A 22,387-nucleotide genomic window follows, 5' to 3' on the forward strand; every position below is an offset into this window, starting at 1 on the left:
AGTTTCATGCAGTAGGTGGGACCGATCCCGGTAAAGAGTCCGTTGGATGCATGGAATACATTATATATAGTAGGTGTTTTCGGAACTTTTAAGGGGAAATTAAATAAAAATTAAATGGAGTAACACTTACGACAGTTCAAGGTACATTCGTGAGCATGTATGTTACATATGTAGCCTTATTTTTATTGCTACATCGAACAGTTTTACCTCCTACTATCATAAATGCCGAATGTACATCGCGAAAGATTATGAAAATAAGATGTCCCCATCAAGAGTGCCAACACGATGGTCGAAATTGTTCATTAGCCTAGTAGAAAAGAATATCCGAGCAAAAAATCAAATTTTTCGTCCCTTTTTGAAATTCTTTCTAAGGGGGCCAACGAAACGAAAAACTCTACCACAAAGGCTCAGGATGAGCATACATTGGCCAAGTCTATCAAAAGATGCTACGGTATCCCACCTCTTGTCTGGAGGATACCCGACAAAAATGGCATAACCTAAACACAAATGGCATAACACATTACGTCATTTTTTTTCAAAAATGGCATAAAAACTCACACAAATGGACATAACACTACGGTGTCCCCCAGATAAGGTTACTATTCATTTGTTACGGTGTCCCCCCAAATGGCATAACAACTCAAACAAATGGGCATAACCGTTCTCATACAGAGGCATAACGGGGGACACCGTAAGAGGAGACAAAGGGAGATACCCAAGTCATTCCCAAGTCTAGAAATCTGCAACTTGAAAGTTGTACCTGTCAATATAAAGTCTATAATAATAGTTATGATCTCTGTCATATCCATTATGTAAATATAGTACATATTATTACATGCTCAACTCTAAAAGGACCAAGAAAGTGTAAACCAAAAATTTGCAATTTCGGTTCATTTAAGCTCAATCAGTACTAGTACTAATGCAAGAGAAAAAACTTGTGCAAATTTGCGGAAGCATTGTGCATTCATGTTTTTCGCTTTGCATTTACAATTTGATCGCGCGGTTTTTGGCTTTTGAGAGATATCATTAAAGCATTAAGCACGTTGCTACACAAGTATTTGTGCGATTTTGCAGAAGCATTGTGCATTCAAAAGCTGTAATGATATCCCCTAAAAAAGCTTAAAACCGATCGATCAAATTGTAAAAGGAAAACGAAAACATGAAGACCAATAATGTACGTCAATATCCGGCACTTATCTAATGTACTGGTTTTCCATAACTTTGGAGTCCCAGTTGAGGGGGTAGAGATCACCAGCAGACGCAGAAGAAGCAGTGTAGGGGTAGAGATCACCAGCAGACGCAGAAGAAGCAGTGTAGGGTCCATCAGTCGGCACAATCTGAATTTGGCCTTCACTTGTATCAGTCTCAAGGCTTTTTTGAAGCTCAATCATCATTCCCTTCAGTTTCATCTGCTCATTGGAGGCATCCGGATCTGGAACTGATGACGTCTCGGGGACGGTTCTGCCTTCGAGCATGCTGACAACTGAAGACATTGCAGGCCTAACTGCTGGTGACACGTTGGTGCACATAAGAGCTACATTTATCATCCCTGTGACCTCTATTTTTTTGAAGTCTGAACCCAACTTAGGATCCACCAGCTCCATCATGTTCCCTTTCTGCTTCAAGACAAGTGCCTACGGAGAAAAACTCGTTAAGGAACTCGAGTCCTTGATGCGCATGGGTTTTGATTTGAAGAATATTTGTTTTAATGGAGATCGAAGACATGATAGAAGTGACTCTCACTAAAAAGAACGTAGACATTACTGCTATGAAGCACAGACAGTATGTACCTTATCTCTTCCCTTTTTCAAATTATTATTTTTTTCTGGACACAACTCAGATGCTTGTGTCTTGTGTCAAGACGCAAAATGCTGTTGATTGTATATCTGTACGCTCATTACTGAGTTCTAAATATTTGTGGTTAGTTGATGAGGTTAGCAAGTTAGTCTTCTTTACTGCATTGTGATGTTAACGAGTTGATCTAGTGTCTTGAATCATGTAGCATAACCTTTTTCTTTTTATGTTTAATGAGTTTGAGTTTTACTACTTTTGGTGGTTTATGCATGTTCGATTTTTTATATACCAAATATAAGTACAGAAACAAATGTGTTATGTGTTGCAATATTCCCATTCGTGTCCGAATCTCTTCCTTTTTCCTCTTCTTTTTTTTTGAGAAATACCCTGGCTTCTGCCCCATCTCGGTGGCATGTAAATGTGCTCCCTACCTGCATGTATATGTCCCATGTCCGGCTATATGCCTCTATGCATCACTATAATTTTTTTGCTCACATGCCAACTTGTTTAAGAAGGTTTCAAGTTATGTGATTTGACAAGAGGTATATAGCCTTTCTCTCAAAGCAGAGCAGCAAAATTTGTAAAGTACATCATGTTCCACCCATTTTGATATTTGTATCCATCTAATGATAGAATCCAAATCTGTATCATCATGGTTGATATGTCGACAGAAGATGTTGTAACCAAAAATGCAAGATTAGAAAGAGAGTATTCAACATACCCACTCAAGAAGGCAGAAGATGTTGTAACCAAAATGCAAGATTAGAAAGAGAGTATTCAACATACCCAATCAAGAAGATATAAACAGTACTCCTTTGTCCTGTAACTTGTGTTGCTTCTCCCACTGACAATCTCCAATGCGACTATTCCGAAGCTATAAACGTCTGCTTTGTCAGTCAAGTAACCACGCATTGCATACTCAGGTGCCATATATCCGCTGCATGTAAACAATTGTCAAATACAAGTTTCCAATTATTGAATTAAACAGTGTATATTGTTGCGCGTATTTCCTACCAGCTTAAGCTTTTTGGGCAATTGGTAACTTAAGATGGTCTCACAGCTCCAATACGGATATTTTGCATCTCCACGTGCAAGATAGGGTTGCACGTGAAGGAGGGTGTGAGTATAGCTTGATATACATTGTTGATCCCATTTCCTAATAGCTTAAGCTTTTGGGACAATTGGTAACTTAACAACTATATGCATGATATATGGTTCAGTAATGCTATTTAAAGGGCACAACATCATAAAACCACAGCTTTATCTTATAAGAGGTTAAACGCGTTTATGGCTAATGCACCTCCGAACTATTATAACTAAAATGGGCTACCTCGTGCACGACACTCCAACTACTGTAAGGTTTAGGGAAGGGTTGGATGTACGAAACCTTTCTTGCAAGCGAAGAGGCTATTTTCGAGACTCGGATATGAACTATTATAATTGGAAAAAGATAGAGAAAAAAATCCACTGGTAACAAAAACTAAAAAGTTGGAAAACAGGGATGAAAACATAATAAGAACAATATAGCATGGACTGAATGAAGCATGGAGACTCACTAGGTTCCAGCAATTCTGGTGCTGATGTGGGTATCATCCTCTTCATCAAGTTTGGCGAGACCAAAATCAGAAATCTTTGGGTTAAGATTTTTATCAAGTAGCACATTAGTGGCCTTGATATCTCTGTGGACAATCTTAAGTCTTGATTCTTCATGGAGATAAGCCAAACCTCTAGCTATGCCAATGCATATCTTGTACCTTGTCGGCCAATCCAATTGCAACTGGCATTCTTTTGGGCCTTTAAATCACCAAATGAACAAGCATATAGACAGACGAGTCAGCTAAAAGTGGGAAATTTAGGGGCGATTTCCATTCCAACTTTTTAAGGGACCTTAAAAGTTGGATGCCCTGAAACGAACTGACATAAGGTTATGGAACAAGTTTTGCATTCTATATATGTACGTGCATGGATGCTATAATATTGAAAGCAGTCGAATAAAGATTTAGAGTTTACCAAACAAAGCACGTGCAAGACTATTGTTCTCCATGTATTCATATACCAACAACAATTGATTTCCCTCGATACAACATCCATATAGCTTTACAAGATGAGGGTGTTGCAGAGCAGAAATCATTCCTATTTCATTCACAAACTCTCGATTTCCTTGCTTTGATTTGGAAGAAAGCTGTTTTACTGCAATTACAGTGCCATCTGATAGAAGTCCCTATGGTTCAGGGTTTTTTCACGTTAGACAGGAAGCATTATGATACTTAGATGTGACGATGAAGCACGGGAGAATAATCTGTGAGTACGTCCTGTAGGATACCTTGTAAACTGAACCAAAACCTCCTTCTCCGATCTTATTAGCTTCATCAAAATTATTTGTGGCAGCTTTGATTTGCCTCAAGGTAAATGAACCAGTCTGCAGGTCTAGACCTTTCAGATCTATTAAACAAGCCAAGTAAGTTAAGCATAATTCTTAAAGGAAAAAAAGACATACAAGCCATAATCCTAATATTTGAGCGCTAGTGAAATAATGAATGTTTTGATATCTGAACAATGCTTTGAACAAGAAACAAGTTGGGATGCGTGAAGACATCATTGTAAGATTACATAATAGTCAAGGGACAAAAGATTTGAATAAAAATCGTGAAATATTAGATAAGTCAGAAAGATGAAAAGTGGACATGGTAAGAAAATATCTATGTCGTACAATTTTACTGTATCAAATACCTTGATCCATTGTGTCTTTGCGGGTTAGAAATCCTCTCCACCAAAGAATACCAATAAGCATGATGATAACAAAGGTTGCTGCAGCCACGATACCAACCACAGCGCCTGCAGATATTCCTTTTGGCGATTCATAATCTGCATGGAGGAGGGAAAATAGGAAGACAAAGGATATAATATAAAAGGTTTTGACTTTGCACAATGGCAATAGCTATTTGCCACACAAAAAAGTGAGGTGAGGATTTTAGATTTCTCCCTACAACCTCTCCCAGACCCTGCAGGTGCAAGAGCTTTGTGCATTGGGATGACCGATAATATGATACTGTAAATTATGGTGATAAACAATTTAATGAGCACAAATTTACTACTACCGATAATAAATTTAATTCCAGAAGAAATGAGTTACATCACACTTGCACCCTTAACATGCTCCTATGCATTCTGAAAGACGTATGATACCTTTTAGCCAGTGATCTATTAACACAAAGTTGTTTGCTAATGAGATGCCTTGAAAGTTGAAACTAAGGTACCGAAATTAACACCCAATTTTGAGTTGTTTGGTTAAACATTCCATTGAAACGGTATCAGCCAAAGGATAAAAGCATATCCATTTGTCTAATGAATATGAAATGATCTCTATTTGTGTCATGGTTAGTTATCTACTTCTACAGACTACAGCCTAGCTCATGGAAATTCATAGTGAAATGTATGTAATTACCAACTACTGACAATTTTACCCTTGACTAGAGTTCATCTCTTAACATCCCAAAGTTTTGGAAAGAAGAGAGCAAAAGGTCGAGGGAACATTTCATACGATATTATATATGAATAATTCCACATGGTTCCCCATAAGTCCGCCATGAAAAAAGACTTACTTTCCTTAATTCATCTCCTTAATGTCAACAACCGGCACATCAAAAAATTGTGAATACATTTTCTATCCCAAACATTATCCCAAGAAATCACAATGAAACTTGAAGTGTCCAAAAGAGTTCTATTCAGCTTACCAGGGTTGTGCACAGAAATAGCTGAAATCAGAGGACCATAAACTCCTCTAACTGGGAGGCCAGTTGTCCCTTTTCCGGCCCAATAGAAGCGGATCTCCAGTGTACCATCAGTCACATTTGCAGTATACTCTTTTATGACTTCCTTACCAATGCCTCCTGCTTCATCCTCGATGTTAAAATCCTTCTCCACGATCTTTCCCTACAACAATTTTCTTATGAGGTCATATGTTGTTTTGTTAAGTTTTCTTGATTTTTAAAAAGTATTGAGTTCGCATCCATGGGAGCCGAGAGTTGAAATACTCCCTATGTCCCTCAGTTTTAGTCCTTTATTCCATTTTGGAATGTTTAAAATGGATTTGTTGGAATCAATGCTACGAAATTTGAACTCAATTACACTAATTGCATATGCTCCCTCAAAAAGTTGCATCTCACAAAAGGGAGTAGGAGAATGGGATAGAGGGAGTACTAGATTGCATGCAAAATGAATCTGCAACTAAAAATCCACATAATTGGAATAAACCTTTTGGGCTCCGGAAGCATGATTCAGCTTTTTATTTATTGTTTCGCTAAGTCAGTCAAGGGCCCTGGGGGTAGCGGGGAAGTGCCCCCAAAACTTAGACAGAGACATTATGGTAATTGGTGATATAAAATCCAAGGATATATTATGTACTATACGCAGCCCATGTAACTAGTACATTCTTTCATTTGACAAATAGTGAAAACTAGTGAGTTGTGGATGTACCCAATTTCCCCATGGGAGAACCTCGCGAAATTTCAGCATCGCACTTTTCTGCAACAATGAACCAAGAAAAGGAGGGGAAAAAACAAAATATGAAACTTACCTGAATGTAAATGTGAAATATACGTCTTCCAAGGCTACGATAGCTTTCGCTATCATCGAACATAATTTCTGCAAAATGAAGGTTTACAGTGTATTTTCCATTTACTAGGCAAAACCCAAAGTACGTCAGTGATATGGGCGAAATCCGTGCATCCTCGTACAACTCGAAATTTTTCACAGACAGTATTGATCTATTTTTCCAAGTAAAAGGATCTCGAGAGCGATCATCATCCATGAAGTTGCCAGTGCTACTAAACACCCAGTTTGTTGTTGTACTTTGGTAGAAATTTGAATTTGAAGGCCCACTATCATCTTCATCACGTTCATACTTATTTCCTTCAAGAGATACTTCTTTACCACCGCAATTTATGTGGAATGAAGACCGATCTGATAAAACATAACAAGATCATGTTTACCGTTTAATAAACAATATAGAACTTTCTAAAGAGAGGCTTTGCCCATATCAAATGATAAGTGCCAAAATATACATATTTTGGCCCTCTAATCTATATTTACTAGTCTTTTATATTTGTTAATTGGTATTTATTTTGCGTTTTTTATGTTTACAGGTTACTCGAGCTCGATTTTCATGATTTTTGGGTAAAGATGGAAGTTAACAAAAGCTTTGAATTGAAGTGCGAAGTGCATTAGGATTTTGGTGGTCAATTTAATAGTAGACAAAAGCTTAAGGGACTACCATGTAATTATTGCATGTAATTCCTATAAAATAAACCTAATGCTTACTGACGGCAGTAGCAGCTTTTGAGAGGATTTTTTCCCACGGACGATTCTTTTATTTCCCACGCACAGTAAAACGAAGAACAGTGGCGGAGATTAATAGGAACGAGGCTGCCGTTCTTTAATTAGGTTTGAATATTGTTTAGTTTTCTGTGTGCTCTCTTTCCTTTATGTTATTTAATATTTTGTTCAATTACGCACTTCGGTAACTCGGTTTAATTTCTGTTTTTCATAAAAGTTTTTCGTTGATTCTTGTTTAACTTAGATTTTCTGTTTATTTTCTATCTCGCGTAATAGAAGCATGTTTCAATCTAGGGTTTATTTTGTTTCTTGCTTAATAATGAGTGAGTAGTTTGTATAGGTAGGGTCGCAGGGTGATTAGTACACCGTGACCGGTTCGGATACGTTCTGCTCATATCTTGAAATAAAAAATGTAAAAATTAACTTTAGATTGGTAAAATACTTCCCGCAGACAAACCCGGGCATTGTCGGAGCCCATGTGAACGGGAGAATGGGGGTCCAAAACTCATTCTCCGCTGCGCATGGGTAAACGGCGACCCTAAGGTTTCGCATCTTGCGGGGTATCTTTTTCAATGTAAAATTGAACGTTTTTAAGAACACTGAATGGAGCAGGTAAATCCAGACTGGTTGCGAGTGCTATGAACCCTACGACCATACCTCCTTTAATTATTTGAAAAGTACAATCAATTTCTAGGTTTTAATCAAATCTCAATCAAACGACAAGGGGTGGCTACCTAAGAGCCCATTTAAATTATAACAACCCGAGTTTTTAGTCAGCACACATCACCGTCTTTGTGGATTCGACTGCGGTCTTACCGGATATTGTGCTACGTCGGTCTCCGCCCTACGCTTGGGGCAACCCATTAATTTAGGTCTAGGAAATCGTCAAGCATTTTTGGCGCCGTTGCCGGGGACGGTAACGTGTGTTAAGAATTCGGGTAGTTATTTTTTTTTATTATTTTATTTTATTTTATTTTATTTATCTTTGAAAAGCAAAAAAAAAAAAAAATGGCCCATTTTGCGGGGAGGTATGGAGGTTATGCAAAACAATTTGATTGTTCAGTGTCGCTTCCTATATTTTACGGTTTTGCATCAGAAAATCATTTTTCGCATGTTCATAAACTTGAGGAAGCTTTTGCTAGTGATGAAGTGGCTCTTTTACATGTATTCCCAGCATCTTTGCGTGATAGTGCTCTAGATTGGTTTAATTGTTTGAGTCCAAGATTGACATGGGGTGAGATTGTAATACAATTTTTCAATCATTTCAATCCCTCATATGAGACTCACATGCTTTTACAAGAACTATCAGATTTCTCTCAACATGATGATGAGTCTTTGTCACAGTGTTGGGAGCGATTTAAATTTGTTGTATTCTCTTGGTCGTTTAATTGTGAGCTTGGCAGTCTTCTGGTTATCTTTTGCCGAGGTTTAAACCTTAAGTCATGCGAGGTGGATTTTAGGTCCACTGACGAATTTCTGGATAAAACCCCTGAAGACGCTTGGGATTTCTTAGATGAATTAACCCAAAAGCTCCAATTTTGTGAGTTGACTGAAAGTTATGAGGATACCAGTTTTGATGGGAGGGAAAAAGAGGAAATAGAGCCACCTTATTTTGATCAATTAGCTGATTCTCTTTCTTGCAATCAAGTTGAAAATTTTCAAGTGATTAATTCTTGTGTATTGGAAGATGAAATAACAGAGTCACTTGGAACTAACGAAATAGTTAGTTCACCTGAAGTGCAACAGCATTCTAGTATACTTGAGATGGATTTTCATGACACGACTCCTGAGGAGTCATTGCCAATAATTGTGCAAAATCCACTTGTTCTTGATGATCAAATACCCCCAGCCATAGATATTGATGTCATCACTCCTATTGAGCATCCACTATTGCAAGAGATTATCACGTTAGAACAAATTGACTTTCTTGGTGTTGATAATTTTAATATGGTTTACCATTCATTTTTTCTGACACTCATCAACAACTTGAAAGTTAATTTAGTTCGAAATATGCAATTGGTGGAATTTAAATTTCAAATGCGGCTAAGGCCATTAAGATATTCTAAGTATTTGGTTTTGTGGCATGGTCGCATACAATTTTTAACGGAGTGCTTGAAGTGGGTTGAGATGTTGATTTTGATTGCTCTTCGTAGTGTGATGAATGGTTGGATTTCACGTGATGGGAGTACTGAATGTCATTAACTTTTTTGTATAGTTTTTTCTTTTCTTTTCTTTTCTCTTTCTTAGATTAGTTACTTTTATTTATTATTATTATTTTTTTTTGTGAGGACTAACATTGCAGGATGCTTTGTTCAAGTTGGGGGGTCTTCTTCCCACTATGTTATTTCTTGCGTAGTTCTCCGTTCCGAGGTGATACATTTTCTTTCTTTTTCTTTCATGTCCTATATTTTTATTCTTTTGTATTCAATGAGGACATCGAATGGTTTAAGTTGGGGGGATGGATTACTTTGGTAAGTTTTTCACTCTTCTAATTCTTAAAAATTCAAAAAAAAAAAAATTGAAAAAATTGAAAATTTTCCTTTTCGCATGTGATTTGGCACTTGTTGTGATTACTTGTTGAATAATTGAGTTGAGGTGTGTTGCCTACCATAGTTTTTTTTTTTTTTTGGCTTGGTAGTTTTACTTGCTAGCTTGTCTTAAGAAGTTGATCATGGCACTTTTGTATAGCACTATTGCATGTCACGTTTATTTGGGCCTTGACCACTTGTGAGTTGTGACTTAACCAATCTTGATGGCTAGATTAGTGGAGACTTATGCCCTAGTGAGCTTTTGGGCCCTATCTTTTATTGGAGTGGTGTCATTTTAACTCTTAGTTTGTCATGAAAATAATCTATTTGCTGTGGTCTCATTATTCTTGATTGTCGAGTATTGGAACTTGAATGCATAACAATATCTCTTGGGTTTTGGTTCGTCACATGAATGTTACACCCCTTGGAGAGGATTATAGGCATTTTCTTGATGTTTGGGCCAGTTCGTTCCTTTTCACATTTATCCCTTGCAAGCCACTTTGAACCTTATATATTTAGCTTTTTCTTGGTTAGCTCCACCTTCCATATTGTTTTGGAGAAAGACAAAAATACAAAGGTGTAATTTTTGGATGGATTGTGAACTTTTGTGCTTGAATTGGTAGTGCCCCTTAAAAAAAAGAAAACAAAATAGAAAAAACAAAAACAAAAGAAAGAGAAAAATAAAAGGGGCGCCGATATAGATGAAAAGGAGGAATCGTGCTTTTATTGCTGAAAAATGTTAAAAGGTTAGAAGGAGAGATAAGGTGGAGTTGAAAAGAATGGAAAAAATGGGCACGCATTGCTAAATTAGCCCCAAGTTGTTTGCCTATTCTCGGACATATGATATTTTACCCTAGCCTTTACACACTTTCAATTACCCAACGTTACAACCAAAATTAAAGTCCTATTTGATCCTAGGGGTGATGGAAAGTGGATTGATGGACGTGAGAGAGAGTTCCAATACTTCTATTCATGGGACCGTGTGTTCACCATACAAAGCGTTCTTTTCGTGTCATAGTGTGCGAGTGTTTTGATTTCATTTATATAACTTCTAACCGCACACTTGAGAGTTCATACTATGCACCTTGTTTCGAGTGATTTTAGTTGTGAGTGCAAGACACAGTGAGAATTGAAGTCAAGACTCGGTCCGGAGAGCACGGTTAGTCATTGCACACTTTTGGTTAAGGCCCATGTCACACACACATGCTAAGCCTAGGTGCCATGGTTTATTTCTTGACTTGATAGCGTTTGGAACTATTTGCGTCGTCTTATATCTTTGTGGTAGCTGCGCATTCTTTACTTAATGGACCAATGAGTTGTATGACAATTTTTGGATTCCATGTGAAAAGGTTCAATGTGTTTTGTGGGTGATCACTGCTGAAAACCCTCACGAGACTTCACTCGTCCAACTAGGGCCGCCTGGGGGTTTAAAAGAACTATCGGTTTTAATTTGTTTTCTTTAGTTGCATTTTGTTTTCTTTGCTCGGGACTAGCAAATTGTAAGTTGGAGGGTGTGATAAGTGCCAAAATATACATATTTTGGCCCTCTAATCTATATTTACTAGTCTTTTATATTTGTTAATTGGTATTTATTTTGCGTTTTTTATGTTTACAGGTTACTCGAGCTCGATTTTCATGATTTTTGGGTAAAGATGGAAGTTAACAAAAGCTTTGAATTGAAGTGCGAAGTGCATTAGGATTTTGGTGGTCAATTTAATAGTAGACAAAAGCTTAAGGGACTACCATGTAATTATTGCATGTAATTCCTATAAAATAAACCTAATGCTTACTGACGGCAGTAGCAGCTTTTGAGAGGATTTTTTCCCACGGACGATTCTTTTATTTCCCACGCACAGTAAAACGAAGAACAGTGGCGGAGATTAATAGGAACGAGGCTGCCGTTCTTTAATTAGGTTTGAATATTGTTTAGTTTTCTGTGTGCTCTCTTTCCTTTATGTTATTTAATATTTTGTTCAATTACGCACTTCGGTAACTCGGTTTAATTTCTGTTTTTCATAAAAGTTTTTCGTTGATTCTTGTTTAACTTAGATTTTCTGTTTATTTTCTATCTCGCGTAATAGAAGCATGTTTCAATCTAGGGTTTATTTTGTTTCTTGCTTAATAATGAGTGAGTAGTTTGTATAGGTAGGGTCGCAGGGTGATTAGTACACCGTGACCGGTTCGGATACGTTCTGCTCATATCTTGAAATAAAAAATGTAAAAATTAACTTTAGATTGGTAAAATACTTCCCGCAGACAAACCCGGGCATTGTCGGAGCCCATGTGAACGGGAGAATGGGGGTCCAAAACTCATTCTCCGCTGCGCATGGGTAAACGGCGACCCTAAGGTTTCGCATCTTGCGGGGTATCTTTTTCAATGTAAAATTGAACGTTTTTAAGAACACTGAATGGAGCAGGTAAATCCAGACTGGTTGCGAGTGCTATGAACCCTACGACCATACCTCCTTTAATTATTTGAAAAGTACAATCAATTTCTAGGTTTTAATCAAATCTCAATCAAACGACAAGGGGTGGCTACCTAAGAGCCCATTTAAATTATAACAACCCGAGTTTTTAGTCAGCACACATCACCGTCTTTGTGGATTCGACTGCGGTCTTACCGGATATTGTGCTACGTCGGTCTCCGCCCTACGCTTGGGGCAACCCATTAATTTAGGTCTAGGAAATCGTCAAGCATTTTTGGCGCCGTTGCCGGGGACGGTAACGTGTGTTAAGAATTCGGGTAGTTATTTTTTTTTATTATTTTATTTTATTTTATTTTATTTATCTTTGAAAAGCAAAAAAAAAAAAAAATGGCCCATTTTGCGGGGAGGTATGGAGGTTATGCAAAACAATTTGATTGTTCAGTGTCGCTTCCTATATTTTACGGTTTTGCATCAGAAAATCATTTTTCGCATGTTCATAAACTTGAGGAAGCTTTTGCTAGTGATGAAGTGGCTCTTTTACATGTATTCCCAGCATCTTTGCGTGATAGTGCTCTAGATTGGTTTAATTGTTTGAGTCCAAGATTGACATGGGGTGAGATTGTAATACAATTTTTCAATCATTTCAATCCCTCATATGAGACTCACATGCTTTTACAAGAACTATCAGATTTCTCTCAACATGATGATGAGTCTTTGTCACAGTGTTGGGAGCGATTTAAATTTGTTGTATTCTCTTGGTCGTTTAATTGTGAGCTTGGCAGTCTTCTGGTTATCTTTTGCCGAGGTTTAAACCTTAAGTCATGCGAGGTGGATTTTAGGTCCACTGACGAATTTCTGGATAAAACCCCTGAAGACGCTTGGGATTTCTTAGATGAATTAACCCAAAAGCTCCAATTTTGTGAGTTGACTGAAAGTTATGAGGATACCAGTTTTGATGGGAGGGAAAAAGAGGAAATAGAGCCACCTTATTTTGATCAATTAGCTGATTCTCTTTCTTGCAATCAAGTTGAAAATTTTCAAGTGATTAATTCTTGTGTATTGGAAGATGAAATAACAGAGTCACTTGGAACTAACGAAATAGTTAGTTCACCTGAAGTGCAACAGCATTCTAGTATACTTGAGATGGATTTTCATGACACGACTCCTGAGGAGTCATTGCCAATAATTGTGCAAAATCCACTTGTTCTTGATGATCAAATACCCCCAGCCATAGATATTGATGTCATCACTCCTATTGAGCATCCACTATTGCAAGAGATTATCACGTTAGAACAAATTGACTTTCTTGGTGTTGATAATTTTAATATGGTTTACCATTCATTTTTTCTGACACTCATCAACAACTTGAAAGTTAATTTAGTTCGAAATATGCAATTGGTGGAATTTAAATTTCAAATGCGGCTAAGGCCATTAAGATATTCTAAGTATTTGGTTTTGTGGCATGGTCGCATACAATTTTTAACGGAGTGCTTGAAGTGGGTTGAGATGTTGATTTTGATTGCTCTTCGTAGTGTGATGAATGGTTGGATTTCACGTGATGGGAGTACTGAATGTCATTAACTTTTTTGTATAGTTTTTTCTTTTCTTTTCTTTTCTCTTTCTTAGATTAGTTACTTTTATTTATTATTATTATTTTTTTTTGTGAGGACTAACATTGCAGGATGCTTTGTTCAAGTTGGGGGGTCTTCTTCCCACTATGTTATTTCTTGCGTAGTTCTCCGTTCCGAGGTGATACATTTTCTTTCTTTTTCTTTCATGTCCTATATTTTTATTCTTTTGTATTCAATGAAGACATCGAATGGTTTAAGTTGGGGGGATGGATTACTTTGGTAAGTTTTTCACTCTTCTAATTCTTAAAAATTCAAAAAAAAAAAAATTGAAAAAATTGAAAATTTTCCTTTTCGCATGTGATTTGGCACTTGTTGTGATTACTTGTTGAATAATTGAGTTGAGGTGTGTTGCCTACCATAGTTTTTTTTTTTTTTTGGCTTGGTAGTTTTACTTGCTAGCTTGTCTTAAGAAGTTGATCATGGCACTTTTGTATAGCACTATTGCATGTCACGTTTATTTGGGCCTTGACCACTTGTGAGTTGTGACTTAACCAATCTTGATGGCTAGATTAGTGGAGACTTATGCCCTAGTGAGCTTTTGGGCCCTATCTTTTATTGGAGTGGTGTCATTTTAACTCTTAGTTTGTCATGAAAATAATCTATTTGCTGTGGTCTCATTATTCTTGATTGTCGAGTATTGGAACTTGAATGCATAACAATATCTCTTGGGTTTTGGTTCGTCACATGAATGTTACACCCCTTGGAGAGGATTATAGGCATTTTCTTGATGTTTGGGCCAGTTCGTTCCTTTTCACATTTATCCCTTGCAAGCCACTTTGAACCTTATATATTTAGCTTTTTCTTGGTTAGCTCCACCTTCCATATTGTTTTGGAGAAAGACAAAAATACAAAGGTGTAATTTTTGGATGGATTGTGAACTTTTGTGCTTGAATTGGTAGTGCCCCTTAAAAAAAAGAAAACAAAATAGAAAAAACAAAAACAAAAGAAAGAGAAAAATAAAAGGGGCGCCGATATAGATGAAAAGGAGGAATCGTGCTTTTATTGCTGAAAAATGTTAAAAGGTTAGAAGGAGAGATAAGGTGGAGTTGAAAAGAATGGAAAAAATGGGCACGCATTGCTAAATTAGCCCCAAGTTGTTTGCCTATTCTCGGACATATGATATTTTACCCTAGCCTTTACACACTTTCAATTACCCAACGTTACAACCAAAATTAAAGTCCTATTTGATCCTAGGGGTGATGGAAAGTGGATTGATGGACGTGAGAGAGAGTTCCAATACTTCTATTCATGGGACCGTGTGTTCACCATACAAAGCGTTCTTTTCGTGTCATAGTGTGCGAGTGTTTTGATTTCATTTATATAACTTCTAACCGCACACTTGAGAGTTCATACTATGCACCTTGTTTCGAGTGATTTTAGTTGTGAGTGCAAGACACAGTGAGAATTGAAGTCAAGACTCGGTCCGGAGAGCACGGTTAGTCATTGCACACTTTTGGTTAAGGCCCATGTCACACACACATGCTAAGCCTAGGTGCCATGGTTTATTTCTTGACTTGATAGCGTTTGGAACTATTTGCGTCGTCTTATATCTTTGTGGTAGCTGCGCATTCTTTACTTAATGGACCAATGAGTTGTATGACAATTTTTGGATTCCATGTGAAAAGGTTCAATGTGTTTTGTGGGTGATCACTGCTGAAAACCCTCACGAGACTTCACTCGTCCAACTAGGGCCGCCTGGGGGTTTAAAAGAACTATCGGTTTTAATTTGTTTTCTTTAGTTGCATTTTGTTTTCTTTGCTCGGGACTAGCAAATTGTAAGTTGGAGGGTGTGATAAGTGCCAAAATATACATATTTTGGCCCTCTAATCTATATTTACTAGTCTTTTATATTTGTTAATTGGTATTTATTTTGCGTTTTTTATGTTTACAGGTTACTCGAGCTCGATTTTCATGATTTTTGGGTAAAGATGGAAGTTAACAAAAGCTTTGAATTGAAGTGCGAAGTGCATTAGGATTTTGGTGGTCAATTTAATAGTAGACAAAAGCTTAAGGGACTACCATGTAATTATTGCATGTAATTCCTATAAAATAAACCTAATGCTTACTGACGGCAGTAGCAGCTTTTGAGAGGATTTTTTCCCACGGACGATTCTTTTATTTCCCACGCACAGTAAAACGAAGAACAGTGGCGGAGATTAATAGGAACGAGGCTGCCGTTCTTTAATTAGGTTTGAATATTGTTTAGTTTTCTGTGTGCTCTCTTTCCTTTATGTTATTTAATATTTTGTTCAATTACGCACTTCGGTAACTCGGTTTAATTTCTGTTTTTCATAAAAGTTTTTCGTTGATTCTTGTTTAACTTAGATTTTCTGTTTATTTTCTATCTCGCGTAATAGAAGCATGTTTCAATCTAGGGTTTATTTTGTTTCTTGCTTAATAATGAGTGAGTAGTTTGTATAGGTAGGGTCGCAGGGTGATTAGTACACCGTGACCGGTTCGGATACGTTCTGCTCATATCTTGAAATAAAAAATGTAAAAATTAACTTTAGATTGGTAAAATACTTCCCGCAGACAAACCCGGGCATTGTCGGAGCCCATGTGAACGGGAGAATGGGGGTCCAAAACTCATTCTCCGCTGCGCATGGGTAAACGGCGACCCTAAGGTTTCGCATCTTGCGGGGTATCTTTTTCAATGTAAAATTGAACGTTTTTAAGAACACTGAATGGAGCAGGTAAATCCAGACTGGTTGCGAGTGCTATGAACCCTACGACCATACCTCCTTTAATTATTTGAAAAGTACAATCAATTTCTAGGTTTTAATCAAATCTCAATCAAACGACAAGGGGTGGCTACCTAAGAGCCCATTTAAATTATAACAACCCGAGTTTTTAGTCAGCACACATCACCGTCTTTGTGGATTCGACTGCGGTCTTACCGGATATTGTGCTACGTCGGTCTCCGCCCTACGCTTGGGGCAACCCATTAATTTAGGTCTAGGAAATCGTCAAGCATTTTTGGCGCCGTTGCCGGGGACGGTAACGTGTGTTAAGAATTCGGGTAGTTATTTTTTTTTATTATTTTATTTTATTTTATTTTATTTATCTTTGAAAAGCAAAAAAAAAAAAAAATGGCCCATTTTGCGGGGAGGTATGGAGGTTATGCAAAACAATTTGATTGTTCAGTGTCGCTTCCTATATTTTACGGTTTTGCATCAGAAAATCATTTTTCGCATGTTCATAAACTTGAGGAAGCTTTTGCTAGTGATGAAGTGGCTCTTTTACATGTATTCCCAGCATCTTTGCGTGATAGTGCTCTAGATTGGTTTAATTGTTTGAGTCCAAGATTGACATGGGGTGAGATTGTAATACAATTTTTCAATCATTTCAATCCCTCATATGAGACTCACATGCTTTTACAAGAACTATCAGATTTCTCTCAACATGATGATGAGTCTTTGTCACAGTGTTGGGAGCGATTTAAATTTGTTGTATTCTCTTGGTCGTTTAATTGTGAGCTTGGCAGTCTTCTGGTTATCTTTTGCCGAGGTTTAAACCTTAAGTCATGCGAGGTGGATTTTAGGTCCACTGACGAATTTCTGGATAAAACCCCTGAAGACGCTTGGGATTTCTTAGATGAATTAACCCAAAAGCTCCAATTTTGTGAGTTGACTGAAAGTTATGAGGATACCAGTTTTGATGGGAGGGAAAAAGAGGAAATAGAGCCACCTTATTTTGATCAATTAGCTGATTCTCTTTCTTGCAATCAAGTTGAAAATTTTCAAGTGATTAATTCTTGTGTATTGGAAGATGAAATAACAGAGTCACTTGGAACTAACGAAATAGTTAGTTCACCTGAAGTGCAACAGCATTCTAGTATACTTGAGATGGATTTTCGTGACACGACTCCTGAGGAGTCATTGCCAATAATTGTGCAAAATCCACTTGTTCTTGATGATCAAATACCCCCAGCCATAGATATTGATGTCATCACTCCTATTGAGCATCCACTATTGCAAGAGATTATCACGTTAGAACAAATTGACTTTCTTGGTGTTGATAATTTTAATATGGTTTACCATTCATTTTTTCTGACACTCATCAACAACTTGAAAGTTAATTTAGTTCGAAATATGCAATTGGTGGAATTTAAATTTCAAATGCGGCTAAGGCCATTAAGATATTCTAAGTATTTGGTTTTGTGGCATGGTCGCATACAATTTTTAACGGAGTGCTTGAAGTGGGTTGAGATGTTGATTTTGATTGCTCTTCGTAGTGTGATGAATGGTTGGATTTCACGTGATGGGAGTACTGAATGTCATTAACTTTTTTGTATAGTTTTTTCTTTTCTTTTCTTTTCTCTTTCTTAGATTAGTTACTTTTATTTATTATTATTATTTTTTTTTGTGAGGACTAACATTGCAGGATGCTTTGTTCAAGTTGGGGGGTCTTCTTCCCACTATGTTATTTCTTGCGTAGTTCTCCGTTCCGAGGTGATACATTTTCTTTCTTTTTCTTTCATGTCCTATATTTTTATTCTTTTGTATTCAATGAAGACATCGAATGGTTTAAGTTGGGGGGATGGATTACTTTGGTAAGTTTTTCACTCTTCTAATTCTTAAAAATTCAAAAAAAAAAAAATTGAAAAAATTGAAAATTTTCCTTTTCGCATGTGATTTGGCACTTGTTGTGATTACTTGTTGAATAATTGAGTTGAGGTGTGTTGCCTACCATAGTTTTTTTTTTTTTTTGGCTTGGTAGTTTTACTTGCTAGCTTGTCTTAAGAAGTTGATCATGGCACTTTTGTATAGCACTATTGCATGTCACGTTTATTTGGGCCTTGACCACTTGTGAGTTGTGACTTAACCAATCTTGATGGCTAGATTAGTGGAGACTTATGCCCTAGTGAGCTTTTGGGCCCTATCTTTTATTGGAGTGGTGTCATTTTAACTCTTAGTTTGTCATGAAAATAATCTATTTGCTGTGGTCTCATTATTCTTGATTGTCGAGTATTGGAACTTGAATGCATAACAATATCTCTTGGGTTTTGGTTCGTCACATGAATGTTACACCCCTTGGAGAGGATTATAGGCATTTTCTTGATGTTTGGGCCAGTTCGTTCCTTTTCACATTTATCCCTTGCAAGCCACTTTGAACCTTATATATTTAGCTTTTTCTTGGTTAGCTCCACCTTCCATATTGTTTTGGAGAAAGACAAAAATACAAAGGTGTAATTTTTGGATGGATTGTGAACTTTTGTGCTTGAATTGGTAGTGCCCCTTAAAAAAAAGAAAACAAAATAGAAAAAACAAAAACAAAAGAAAGAGAAAAATAAAAGGGGCGCCGATATAGATGAAAAGGAGGAATCGTGCTTTTATTGCTGAAAAATGTTAAAAGGTTAGAAGGAGAGATAAGGTGGAGTTGAAAAGAATGGAAAAAATGGGCACGCATTGCTAAATTAGCCCCAAGTTGTTTGCCTATTCTCGGACATATGATATTTTACCCTAGCCTTTACACACTTTCAATTACCCAACGTTACAACCAAAATTAAAGTCCTATTTGATCCTAGGGGTGATGGAAAGTGGATTGATGGACGTGAGAGAGAGTTCCAATACTTCTATTCATGGGACCGTGTGTTCACCATACAAAGCGTTCTTTTCGTGTCATAGTGTGCGAGTGTTTTGATTTCATTTATATAACTTCTAACCGCACACTTGAGAGTTCATACTATGCACCTTGTTTCGAGTGATTTTAGTTGTGAGTGCAAGACACAGTGAGAATTGAAGTCAAGACTCGGTCCGGAGAGCACGGTTAGTCATTGCACACTTTTGGTTAAGGCCCATGTCACACACACATGCTAAGCCTAGGTGCCATGGTTTATTTCTTGACTTGATAGCGTTTGGAACTATTTGCGTCGTCTTATATCTTTGTGGTAGCTGCGCATTCTTTACTTAATGGACCAATGAGTTGTATGACAATTTTTGGATTCCATGTGAAAAGGTTCAATGTGTTTTGTGGGTGATCACTGCTGAAAACCCTCACGAGACTTCACTCGTCCAACTAGGGCCGCCTGGGGGTTTAAAAGAACTATCGGTTTTAATTTGTTTTCTTTAGTTGCATTTTGTTTTCTTTGCTCGGGACTAGCAAATTGTAAGTTGGAGGGTGTGATAAGTGCCAAAATATACATATTTTGGCCCTCTAATCTATATTTACTAGTCTTTTATATTTGTTAATTGGTATTTATTTTGCGTTTTTTATGTTTACAGGTTACTCGAGCTCGATTTTCATGATTTTTGGGTAAAGATGGAAGTTAACAAAAGCTTTGAATTGAAGTGCGAAGTGCATTAGGATTTTGGTGGTCAATTTAATAGTAGACAAAAGCTTAAGGGACTACCATGTAATTATTGCATGTAATTCCTATAAAATAAACCTAATGCTTACTGACGGCAGTAGCAGCTTTTGAGAGGATTTTTTCCCACGGACGATTCTTTTATTTCCCACGCACAGTAAAACGAAGAACAGTGGCGGAGATTAATAGGAACGAGGCTGCCGTTCTTTAATTAGGTTTGAATATTGTTTAGTTTTCTGTGTGCTCTCTTTCCTTTATGTTATTTAATATTTTGTTCAATTACGCACTTCGGTAACTCGGTTTAATTTCTGTTTTTCATAAAAGTTTTTCGTTGATTCTTGTTTAACTTAGATTTTCTGTTTATTTTCTATCTCGCGTAATAGAAGCATGTTTCAATCTAGGGTTTATTTTGTTTCTTGCTTAATAATGAGTGAGTAGTTTGTATAGGTAGGGTCGCAGGGTGATTAGTACACCGTGACCGGTTCGGATACGTTCTGCTCATATCTTGAAATAAAAAATGTAAAAATTAACTTTAGATTGGTAAAATACTTCCCGCAGACAAACCCGGGCATTGTCGGAGCCCATGTGAACGGGAGAATGGGGGTCCAAAACTCATTCTCCGCTGCGCATGGGTAAACGGCGACCCTAAGGTTTCGCATCTTGCGGGGTATCTTTTTCAATGTAAAATTGAACGTTTTTAAGAACACTGAATGGAGCAGGTAAATCCAGACTGGTTGCGAGTGCTATGAACCCTACGACCATACCTCCTTTAATTATTTGAAAAGTACAATCAATTTCTAGGTTTTAATCAAATCTCAATCAAACGACAAGGGGTGGCTACCTAAGAGCCCATTTAAATTATAACAACCCGAGTTTTTAGTCAGCACACATCACCGTCTTTGTGGATTCGACTGCGGTCTTACCGGATATTGTGCTACGTCGGTCTCCGCCCTACGCTTGGGGCAACCCATTAATTTAGGTCTAGGAAATCGTCAAGCATTTTTGGCGCCGTTGCCGGGGACGGTAACGTGTGTTAAGAATTCGGGTAGTTATTTTTTTTTATTATTTTATTTTATTTTATTTTATTTATCTTTGAAAAGCAAAAAAAAAAAAAAATGGCCCATTTTGCGGGGAGGTATGGAGGTTATGCAAAACAATTTGATTGTTCAGTGTCGCTTCCTATATTTTACGGTTTTGCATCAGAAAATCATTTTTCGCATGTTCATAAACTTGAGGAAGCTTTTGCTAGTGATGAAGTGGCTCTTTTACATGTATTCCCAGCATCTTTGCGTGATAGTGCTCTAGATTGGTTTAATTGTTTGAGTCCAAGATTGACATGGGGTGAGATTGTAATACAATTTTTCAATCATTTCAATCCCTCATATGAGACTCACATGCTTTTACAAGAACTATCAGATTTCTCTCAACATGATGATGAGTCTTTGTCACAGTGTTGGGAGCGATTTAAATTTGTTGTATTCTCTTGGTCGTTTAATTGTGAGCTTGGCAGTCTTCTGGTTATCTTTTGCCGAGGTTTAAACCTTAAGTCATGCGAGGTGGATTTTAGGTCCACTGACGAATTTCTGGATAAAACCCCTGAAGACGCTTGGGATTTCTTAGATGAATTAACCCAAAAGCTCCAATTTTGTGAGTTGACTGAAAGTTATGAGGATACCAGTTTTGATGGGAGGGAAAAAGAGGAAATAGAGCCACCTTATTTTGATCAATTAGCTGATTCTCTTTCTTGCAATCAAGTTGAAAATTTTCAAGTGATTAATTCTTGTGTATTGGAAGATGAAATAACAGAGTCACTTGGAACTAACGAAATAGTTAGTTCACCTGAAGTGCAACAGCATTCTAGTATACTTGAGATGGATTTTCATGACACGACTCCTGAGGAGTCATTGCCAATAATTGTGCAAAATCCACTTGTTCTTGATGATCAAATACCCCCAGCCATAGATATTGATGTCATCACTCCTATTGAGCATCCACTATTGCAAGAGATTATCACGTTAGAACAAATTGACTTTCTTGGTGTTGATAATTTTAATATGGTTTACCATTCATTTTTTCTGACACTCATCAACAACTTGAAAGTTAATTTAGTTCGAAATATGCAATTGGTGGAATTTAAATTTCAAATGCGGCTAAGGCCATTAAGATATTCTAAGTATTTGGTTTTGTGGCATGGTCGCATACAATTTTTAACGGAGTGCTTGAAGTGGGTTGAGATGTTGATTTTGATTGCTCTTCGTAGTGTGATGAATGGTTGGATTTCACGTGATGGGAGTACTGAATGTCATTAACTTTTTTGTATAGTTTTTTCTTTTCTTTTCTTTTCTCTTTCTTAGATTAGTTACTTTT

General features: G+C 37.1%; 1 protein-coding gene across 3 annotated transcripts in view; it reads right to left on the reverse strand.

Moving 5' to 3' along the window:
* Nucleotides 1-22,387, reverse strand: part of LOC131322420 (probable leucine-rich repeat receptor-like serine/threonine-protein kinase At3g14840) — a 51,633-nt gene that overhangs the window by 14,323 nt on the left and 14,923 nt on the right. For 2 of the 3 annotated variants that reach the window (XM_058353755.1, XM_058353753.1), the window contains 8 exons: nucleotides 6,371-6,756; nucleotides 5,529-5,727; nucleotides 4,525-4,659; nucleotides 4,118-4,236; nucleotides 3,805-4,015; nucleotides 3,351-3,588; nucleotides 2,581-2,731; nucleotides 742-1,634 (listed from right to left, as the gene is read on the reverse strand). In XM_058353755.1, coding sequence (XP_058209738.1) covers nucleotides 1,194-1,634; nucleotides 2,581-2,731; nucleotides 3,351-3,588; nucleotides 3,805-4,015; nucleotides 4,118-4,236; nucleotides 4,525-4,659; nucleotides 5,529-5,727; nucleotides 6,371-6,756 — 1,880 coding nt within the window. In that variant the 3' untranslated portion in view covers nucleotides 742-1,193. Of the gene's footprint in view, nucleotides 1-741; nucleotides 1,635-2,580; nucleotides 2,732-3,350; nucleotides 3,589-3,804; nucleotides 4,016-4,117; nucleotides 4,237-4,524; nucleotides 4,660-5,528; nucleotides 5,728-6,370; nucleotides 6,757-22,387 lie in introns of those variants that run through there. The other variant, XM_058353754.1, reaches the window with a different exon arrangement.

The sequence above is a fragment of the Rhododendron vialii genome, chromosome 4a (assembly GCF_030253575.1).
Source record: "Rhododendron vialii isolate Sample 1 chromosome 4a, ASM3025357v1".
Lineage (NCBI taxonomy): Eukaryota > Viridiplantae > Streptophyta > Magnoliopsida > Ericales > Ericaceae > Rhododendron > Rhododendron vialii.